The following is a 9530-nucleotide window of genomic DNA, read 5'->3' on the forward strand; positions in this document are numbered from 1 at the left end:
TCCGCTTGTAAAATAAATAACCATTTTTTATAATAACGATTATAAAAGAATTCATTATTGTTGATCATACCTACGATATGTTCATTTGTATTATTAATTATGTTTATTATTATTGTACGTTTATACCAAATATTATTATTATATCTTTGTATAATTTTTACATAATTTTCTGAATTATTTTACTAATATACCGTCATCCGAAGAGACTAAAACCGCTAAGTCACAGTCGAATCAGTTATAATTTCAGTTACACTCCCTACATATTCTTGTATTTAACCGGATTTTTTATAATTTTTACATCTTTTCTCGGATAAATGATTGTTACATTTTTTATTATTCAGAATCATATTGTAGATAGAACAAAGCTTTTCGTTTTTGAGGAGCACAACAATTTTTAACATTGTCCTTTATAATTTAATTACCTTTTACACCAAAATCACTTCAAATTTCGCGCTTTGGCAGATTTTCGAACTTGAATCACGTATTACGTGGTAAACTAGGACTACTAGGACTGTAAAGGCGGTTCGTTTCCCGCTGTTTTTTCAGTATCGTTACGATCAAGTGGTTTGAGAAGTTACACAAGTTTCACAAGTCAGTGATAAACGAAGGAAAAATGTTAAAATTCGTAAAATTGTCTGATAAAGCGTTTGCACCAGTAAAGGGATCACAATATGCTGCTGGGTTCGATTTAAGAAGGTATATATATTTGTGAAACATGTACATACAATTGTAAATAACGTTTGGGGTTTCCGAATTATCAAAGTTTCATATATTAATGAGTACTGGTTTTTTTAACAGTGCCTATGAATACATTGTGCCTGGACATGGTAAAGCACTCGTCAAAACAGATTTGCAAATTGAAGTTCCTGACAGCACATACGGAAGAATAGCACCACGTTCAGGATTGGCATGGAAACATCATATTGATGTAGGCGCAGGTGTTATTGACGCCGATTATCGGTGAGTGTTTAAACAATTAAATTATATATAGTATATAGTGGTTATGAGACAGTTGCGAAATGTATAAAATAAGTTTCTGAATGTTGGAGCATGAGAGATACGATGGATGGTTGTGGAGTTGTACTATTTTTGCATCAAAAATGTTCAAATTCTCATTCATTGTTTTTTTTAACATAGAGGAAATGTGGGAGTAGTGCTATTTAATCATGGTAATGAGGACTTCAAGATTGCACCAGGTGATCGTATAGCCCAATTAATTTGTGAAAAAATAATATATCCAGAACTTGAAGAGGTAGATAGTTTAGATAATACTGATCGAGGAGAAGGAGGATTTGGTTCGACAGGAAAAGATTGAGATTTTTGTATTCTTTCTATTAAATTTTATTTAATAAAGATTATGTCATTTTTGTACATCATTCTAAAAAATATTTTCTCCTACTGGTCTTGAGGATTTTATATTTATCATTACGCACAGGTATATATTTATCATTGTGATTTATATCTTTGCAAGAGGGACTAGATTAGTATATTGTGTTGGTGTCTTTACCAAACTTTGAATATTTTTGAATTCCTTGTGCTTTGCATCAGCTAGTAACTTGAAAATAACATTTTCTGAAGTAGCTATATGGCACCCTATATCTCTCATCCTCTGTGAAAGTTGTACAGATTAACCACTATATCCATTTATAATTTTGTTTCTTTATAAGATTGCGCTATATTTTTACCTGTAAGGCCAATAATCTATCTTCTTGAGTACGAGAAGTACAGCAGTCTGCAACAGTGTGTACTTCATATCCGTCTTGTCTTAAGTCGATTGCTGTATTCTCTATGCATACATGGGTTTCAAGACCAATGAGAATAACTGAATCTGGTTTTTGACCAGCACAAATTGTAGAAAGTTCCTTGCTTATCTAAAATTTATTTTAAAAATTATCGAAAAAGGTATTTTAACAGTGTCCTTTGTAGAAGAATAACTATGTAATGTCCATACTTCAGGAATACACATGCTAAATTGAGTCTTTTCAAATGGCCCTTTGGCACCAGAAATATCAAACTGGGAAATGGTTTTACCTAGAGCCTTTGGATTTTGCTCAGAAACGATAATAGGAACGTTTAGAAGCTTCAATGCATTTATCTGTAAATATATACATATATAATCTAATCTATATTATGCTCAGTGATTTGTACTACATAACCTAGAATCTTTTCAAGTACCGAATGTTAAGAGCTTAAGATCCCATTAAATCGTGTTATCTTATGTGTACATATATATTTATATCACATGCTATATCCATTACTACATATTTACCAATTTCACCGAGTTTTGTGTGATTTTGTCAAATTCGAACATAACCTTAGCGAATTTCTCTTGAACGTCACATATTAACAGAACACTTTTACCCTGCTTTAAAACAGCTTTTGCAGCGTTTGTTGCCATATTTACAATAATCCTTGAAGATTTGCGTGACAATATGAAATAAAACGACCCTGCAGAGTTACAAAGCGAACCAGTTGGCGAGGTCACTGGTGCAATGTCGACGAATTTCTATATCGCAAGCTAACGTGCTTTCATGTTATGACGCACGTGATATTATTCTGTGATATTCAAAGTTCACGGCCAGTCTTAGCTTTACTAACTTTAGACGTGTTGCATTTAATCGATTTCGTACGAACCCTCTCGATGTGCGAGCAACATAATAAAGTGCATAAAGATATTACAGTAATTATCGTACAGGAGTGTAAATATATTTGCAAGCGCGAAAATGTTGCTTCGTTACATTTTGATCCTACATTTCTACAGATGTAGTTCATTTTGTTGATATATCGTTAACTTGTCTACTTGTTGCTAGTATACTTGTATTTTTATGTACAAAAGTTGCCGACCGGTCAGGGTACGTATATATATATTTGTACACAGTACATATGCATTATACGCTTTCAATACATTGTAATGTTATAGTATTGTTTATTGTATCTGCTTAATTTTGACATTATCTATTATACCCTGACATTATATTTTGGCATTGCTTATCTTGTACTTTTGGAATTTCAATTAAGATTTCAATATTCTGATTGCTTAAAAGTTTACATGTATAGTACTGAGTAAAGTCATATAGTAAGGTCAACAAAAAAGCAGTAAATACAAGTAATTGATATACAGTTAACATTCATACACACATATACAAAACGTATACTAAATTTTGTGTTACTAAATTATACAAATGGATTATTACAAATGGAAACTTAATGAAATTGTAAAAAAAATTCTTTACGAAACGTATTGTAGGGAATTACTGATAGTGAAACTATTATACAGATGTGCAATTATAAAAGTATGTTCCAAGAGCATTATAAAATGAAAATTTAGACGTAAAACGTAAAACAAACGTGTGTCGTAGAAATTTGTAAAACATTTTTTAATATGTATTCAGAGATGTAAATTTAGTGATTTAAATCGACTGCTTTCGCGCATGCGTGGTAGCGCTGCGACCCAGGTGCAAGTCGGATGTAGGATGGCCACATAGAAGAGTGGAGTAGCGACGAGCGGCAGTCAAACAATGATATCTGGGAAGATCGGATGTACGGATTCTTTTTGAGTATTATCAAACTAACCAGATTGATCTAATCAGTTGGTATAATGTTTACGTGCAGTTTAAGTCACGAATTGCACAAATTTTAACAATCTCGAAATAGTATTTAATTAATTACCGAATCGTGGTATTTTGATCGAGTTTGTAAACAAAGAATGGCCGGGGAGCCTCGTGAAACCGGGCATACGAAGCCGTTGGTGCAGCTTTTCCCAAAAGCATCCGAGTGCGTGTATACGAGTTGTTATTGGTAAGTGTTTTCACGAAATTTGTCCGATTTTTCTATAAAATTATCGATTTGAACAAATAAACGTGTCGTATTGCGGTATATCTTGCGATGGATCGATACGTTGCAGTAGTACAGAGACGGCAGTGCGATATGTTGCCGCCATCTTTAAAATGTATGAAATATCCACGAATCATGATACGCTATTGTGCACCGCTTTGAAAAGACCCGCGCGTTTCCATGCACTGCTTATTAGTAGAATCATGTATTTTGCCTCTTTTTTTTTTAAATCTTTGATCAACAGGAATATAGGAGTTTAATACGTTCTTTCGAATTAATCATGCATGTTAGTTCGTTATGAAAGTCTATCGACAACATGTCTCATCCGTCTTTCAGCTTGAACGAATTGCTATGTTTATTTCATGACAAACACATAGCACCAGCCGTACATAAACTTTCCTTTGCATCTCCAGTAACCTTATTTCCATCATTTGCTCCAAAACTTTGAATAATATCGATTCACGGGTCATACGACTTATCATCTACATTTAACAGTATTTCTATGCGCTGTTTACATTTCCAGTTGCTTGCATATATATCACGAATCTTCATCGGAAAGCACTACATGCACTTCCTCTATTTCTGTGCACTGTTTTTCCTTTCTGGTCGATTGTGATCGAAGCTAGCAATCCCGAGTTATCGTTTCTTTTTTTTTTTTCCTGTTTTCTACCACCGTTCGTGTTGCACCGTGTTGCATCACATTTGCACACATCTAAAAACGCGTATCTTTGATCATCTCGAACACGGTCGTCTGCAAGAACAAACTATGTTATTCTAGCGAGGAAAATGTATGGAAGCTCTGTCAAGATGTAACGACCAGACATGGATCGGAATTACAGCATTGCTATGTTGCTTTCGTGAGCAACTCCTGGCGTAGCGTACCGCTTTGGCGACAACGTGCAGGAAAGGACGAGGATAAGCTCGTAGTTTGGGTCAGTTAGCAAAATCAACAAAAAAGAAAACGATTATTAACGTCGAAGAGACCACGATTTCTCATTTTCTTTTTAAGCCTGTAACTATGATAGAGCTAGCTCTGGGGGAAAAAAACGTGTTTGTTTATATCCATAGGACTTCCACGTAATCCTTATCTACGCACCCGACGAAAGGGCGGTTGTTTACGATTTAGATAGCGCGTTGCCGTTTCCGACGCATTTCTGGAAATACGCGATGGAAACGTTTAGATCGGACGAGGTTCTACAGCCAGAACATCACAGAAGATTCAGAGTGATCCCAGCCAATGTGTACTTGCGAGAATTTGCATCGGATCGACATCATATGAAACGCGAGGATGGAACATGGATCAAGACGCCACCGGATTATCCACCAATTTCAACATCAAGTATGTTTATCGAATAACGTTAAGGCATGGCTACGCAACTATAAAGGGATTTCTTTCTCTCCTTTTTCTTTTTTCTTACTACACATGTATTCGTTTCTTCTTTTGCAAACATTCCAGCGTGCAAGGACAACTTGGATTCCTTTATTAACATGGATCCAGGGACCGGGTTTGGGGTTGTATTGACTTTAGACCAATTATTCGACCGATTTCATAGGCCGAATGCGATCCCAACGGCTCCTCGTACACCTCATCCGCAACCTACACCGACTTAAGTAAACTGCTAAGTAAGTTCCGCAAGGATAACGATTGTCTGCTTCGATTTCCAATTGTCAACAAATGAATTGTATGGCCTAAGGGAATTGGTTAAGTGCATGTACCTTTATGAACCGAAATTGGGTTAATATTCGATGATAACATTTATCTAAGCATTATTCATCGTTCAAAATCACAGCTATATCTCTGTGAATGATAAACCGATCATTTTATTTCTATCAACATTCTTAATTCGCTATATAACCTTTAACACTATCCCTGTTTATATGTGTCTCACGCATTTTTTTACTCCTACCTATTAATTCGAATTTAAATATAAGGTGTTCCATGCGACGCACAGGATTTCTTTAAGTGCCGTTGGTCGAGCGTTACAAATATTACACAGTGTGAAACACCCGTATAAAACCGTATATTTAAGATTTTAAGTATATATAATGGATATTCGTGTGGATCCATAAATGGATCGTACAATTGGAACTTATTAATTCTACAAACAATTTGATTTGAAAATTCAGCATGATTATTTCTCGATTTAATAATAATGATGAAAACCTCTTCTTATTTCAATGTTATCTCATTTAACAAAACCGTATAAGCTACATGATGTAATATGTAAATTATTAAATATTGAAAACGGTGAAAACCATAAATTTACATAAAGATACTAATACTGATGTTAAAAATTGATTCTTAATAATAAATTTGTTGTATGTTTGCTTGTCTAATCGCAGTTTTCTTTATGAAAATTTTACATCATATGAAAAAAGGAAAAAGAGAAGGAAACAAAAAATAATAATGAAGAGAAAGAAGAGAAGGAAGCAGAGGGAAGGAAAGAATTAATTAATACCTCTAAATCTATAAAGCCTTTTGTTTCTACTGTGCTTCCAGGATTCAAACAGCAATGATTTAATGCAATATATGGAGACTTTTTCAATTGAGTGTATATACTGCTTTTGTCTTGTATGATTGTGCCCTAAGAGGTATATGGAAAATAAATCTTCACTTGTGATTAAAAGTGATTAAAAGGAATATAATATAAACAGATAATATTGATACATTTCTCCTAATAAATTATCTATCGGCTACTAAAATTTCACAATATTATACAGCTTTGTTCTGGTTTACGGTTTGGTACGGGTCTTTCCTACTATTATCGTTGAATGCTACGGTTCCAGCGATATTAAATTATGGGGTCGGAGCCTCCATAATTAATCAATAACAATGCAAGGAGCAGTAACAGCGGGGAACAAAAGAGAGCGCCTGGACAAAACGCATTTGATCAAAGGGGCGTAGAGCCCCAGCTTACCGTTGCGAAGTTCGAGATTTGCTGGCTCCTCTCGTTATTCCTCGGCTCCTATAATGTTTGGACATTTCTCCATTTTGATAAAGAAATCAAAACTTACAAGAAAGATCCACGTCTTTAGAAAAACCAATTCTTTTATAACGATAGCTCTACTTATGTGTAAAAATGTACTTGATACGATTAGACACAAGTAGCAATATCGTGAGAAAAAAAGTGGTTTCTGCAAGGACATGCGCTTTTTCCTATAGTGTCGATATCTATTTGCCTCTATTTCTAAGCTATGCTGATACGTTATTTGTTTCCCTCTTTTTAAAAGTCTTTTTACAGAACCTTGCCAAGAACCCCATCTCTCTGTGTTGTCTGCTACACATTAACTATCGACCATGTTCCAAGCTTTTGGGTTCTGACCCAAGTATTGGGGATGACTGTTCTCGTCTTCATACGTTTTATCATAACGCGTAAATCTTTATCGCGGCTTTGCTCCATTGGTGGTGTTATCGTTATAGTTATTGTGTCTAAGACTGACGTATTTATAGACACATTCGTTCGACGAAGTATTTACTGGCGCTTTTATTAGCGCTGATGCACAAAAAAAAAGAAAACAAGGAAAGCGCTTATTATTGTTGTGCAACCGAGACAGTAAGGGCGAGAACGTGATCTTTGCGATAATGTAAAATAGTTATTGTAATTCTTGTGATACTTTACACTTTCTACTTTGAATACCTACGTATATACTGATATTGATACTAAAAATTGATTCTTTATAATATGTAGTGTGTTTGCTTGTCGAAACAGAATTTTCTCTATGAAAATTTGATCAATGGAAATCGAGGCTTAATTCGAGCATCCAACGCGACCAATTGTTGCCTACATCGAAATATTATTTTCGAATCAACGAATGTCCCTTAGACTCTCGGAAATAAATTTTGACAACGAAAATCTCGGAACCTTTGACCTCTCTAAAACAGAGTACATGTATACTGTATCTACGTAGTAGATTTCTTACATTACTTTCCATTTACTTCTCTATTCGCTTATTTCAATTGAAATACTCTAGTCGTCCTTCGTTTTGAAACTTCGCGAACGTAAATTTATATTGGCATGTAAATTGTTACGATTTTAATGAGAATAACTTTACAATTGCAACAAGACTATGTACTCGTAGATGTTTTAGCCAATCTATTGTTTTTAGCTGTAACACAGCGTGATACGATGCGACAGAAAATTTAATCGACAAGCGAATGCAAACGAGCTGTCGGTTCTTCGAGTAGATTGAGAATCATTGTTGAAAAAGGCGAAGAACCGACAGTCGCGTTTATAGTCTAAGGGTACGTCCACTCTTTGCCTTCCAACATCTTTCACTAGATCTCTTTGTCTTTATCATCGACATGTGTTTTTTCTCCAATTCACTTTATATCACGTTGCTATTTGCATACATACTTATAAGCAGACGTATCACCGATTGTGGGATAATTAATTAATCACTGAATGTACATATATCATTCTTACCAGTGTTGGGTAGATATCATTCTCACTGTTGTTATTCGAAATTTTTTAACGGACAACTAAATCTTTCTTTTTCCAATTAGTTATATATATATTTTATATATTATATATATATATATATTAGTTAAAGTGTTAAATATAAATATATAAAAAATAATTTACAAATCTCTTGAGGTACATGTTATATTTATTGATATATCCTTGGAAATATAATTTATATATATTATTATTATTATTTGTAATACGTAATATATGTATACATTATATAAACACGCAAACAATAATTAATTTATATATTCCTCAGGATATATCAATAGAATACAATAAATATTTCAGGATTTATAAATTATTGTTATATATATAAACGAGAGACTGAAATAAAGGTATATATGTATAATAATATAAATTACTTAGATAACATTATCTTATCAAGAGATAACATAAATAATTCCAATAACGAATAACTCCAATAGTAAATAAACCATTTATTAATTAACTATTCCCTTGCTATTTTTATTTCATTGAAATTTTATTCGAACACATACCCAACACTGGTTCTTGTCGTCGAATGTGATCATCGCGGAAAGGTCTTGTCGCTTATACATCGGCATCGTATCGTATGCGAGAAACTCGGGACCGACGTTTTTAGCATGTAATATCTTCGATTACCAAAATACAAAATGAACAAAAAAAATTTTGAGAAAAGACCTAATCTCTATCGTTCAAAGTATCGCTCTAAATATATATATATCAGAAGAAATTACTATATTATCATGACAGTGATCATTATTATATATATATATATATATATATTTATTAATATTTCATATTTATTATATTGATATTTTTAATTAAATCGTATCTATTTCGATACACCGATGAAAGAGAGTTTAAAATGTTGAATTATGCAATTTATCGACGTTTAACATATTCTCTTACCATGGTCGTTCTACGATACACATATAATACATATTGTACAACTTTTTGGAAAAGGAACAAATCACAAATCTTTTTCGCATGTTCACAAAGAATTATAAATGGGATAAAATGAAATCTATTTCCAAACTTCGTCCTTTCTATAATCAGTTTTAATAAATGGATGCACTCCGTTTGTCTCTTTGAATTTTTATCGATGTACTGTTTCGATTTTTACGAATCATTACCAAGATCCTCTCTCTCCTCTTTCTCAGGTCAGGTGCCACAGTGAAACAACAGAACCAAAATGTCGAATACTTCCAAAAAAAAAAAAAAAAAAAAAAAAAAAAACAAAAAAAA

The 9530-nt window shown here is 33.4% G+C and overlaps 2 protein-coding genes across 5 annotated transcripts; one reads left to right on the forward strand and one right to left on the reverse strand.

The window, feature by feature from the left end:
• The first annotated feature begins 481 nt into the window (after positions 1-481).
• Positions 482-9491, forward strand: LOC100749938 (protein N-terminal glutamine amidohydrolase). Of its 4 annotated transcripts, none has more exons than XM_033324403.1 (7): positions 2714-2852; positions 3393-3540; positions 3613-3798; positions 4613-4766; positions 4903-5173; positions 5291-5457; positions 9446-9491. In XM_033324403.1, the coding sequence occupies exons 3-6, from the start codon at positions 3707-3709 to the stop codon at positions 5443-5445; spliced, it is 672 nt and encodes a 223-aa protein (XP_033180294.1). In that variant the 5' UTR covers positions 2714-2852; positions 3393-3540; positions 3613-3706; the 3' UTR covers positions 5446-5457; positions 9446-9491. The 4 variants fall into 4 exon arrangements, with proteins under 4 accessions (XP_024227684.1, XP_033180294.1, XP_033180295.1 ...); XM_033324404.1 differs by having other exon boundaries at positions 3618-3798; XM_024371916.2 differs by lacking the exons at positions 2714-2852; positions 3393-3540; positions 3613-3798; positions 9446-9491 and adding exons at positions 482-696; positions 799-960 and having other exon boundaries at positions 5291-6114.
• Positions 1329-2566, reverse strand: LOC100750058 (isochorismatase domain-containing protein 2-like). The gene is made up of 4 exons (XM_003494388.4): positions 2270-2566; positions 1952-2095; positions 1686-1871; positions 1329-1609 (listed from the first exon to the last, which is right to left on the reverse strand). The coding sequence occupies exons 1-4, from the start codon at positions 2396-2398 to the stop codon at positions 1457-1459; spliced, it is 612 nt and encodes a 203-aa protein (XP_003494436.1). The 5' UTR covers positions 2399-2566; the 3' UTR covers positions 1329-1456.
• Positions 9492-9530: the final 39 nt, after the last annotated feature.

This window comes from Bombus impatiens, unplaced genomic scaffold (genome assembly GCF_000188095.3).
Source record: "Bombus impatiens unplaced genomic scaffold, BIMP_2.2 scf_2222, whole genome shotgun sequence".
NCBI classification, from domain to species: Eukaryota; Metazoa; Arthropoda; class Insecta; order Hymenoptera; family Apidae; genus Bombus; species Bombus impatiens.

What these genes read in the sequence shown, in the direction of transcription:
- LOC100750058 (XM_003494388.4), bottom strand. Translation starts at nt 2,398, where the DNA reads ATGGCAACAAACGCTGCAAAAGCTGTTTTAAAGCAGGGTAAAAGTGTT. An exon ending in CACAAAACTCGGTGAAATTG is followed by an intron (nt 2,096 to 2,269) that starts GTAAATATGTAG and finishes ATATATTTACAG; the next exon opens with ATAAATGCATTGAAGCTTCT. An exon ending in TTAGCATGTGTATTCCTGAA is followed by an intron (nt 1,872 to 1,951) that starts GTATGGACATTA and finishes AATAAATTTTAG; the next exon opens with ATAAGCAAGGAACTTTCTAC.
- LOC100749938 (XM_024371916.2), top strand. Translation starts at nt 614, where the DNA reads ATGTTAAAATTCGTAAAATTGTCTGATAAAGCGTTTGCACCAGTAAAG. An exon ending in GTTATTGACGCCGATTATCG is followed by an intron (nt 961 to 4,612) that starts GTGAGTGTTTAA and finishes ATGTTATTCTAG; the next exon opens with CGAGGAAAATGTATGGAAGC. An exon ending in AGGATAAGCTCGTAGTTTGG is followed by an intron (nt 4,767 to 4,902) that starts GTCAGTTAGCAA and finishes TTATATCCATAG; the next exon opens with GACTTCCACGTAATCCTTAT.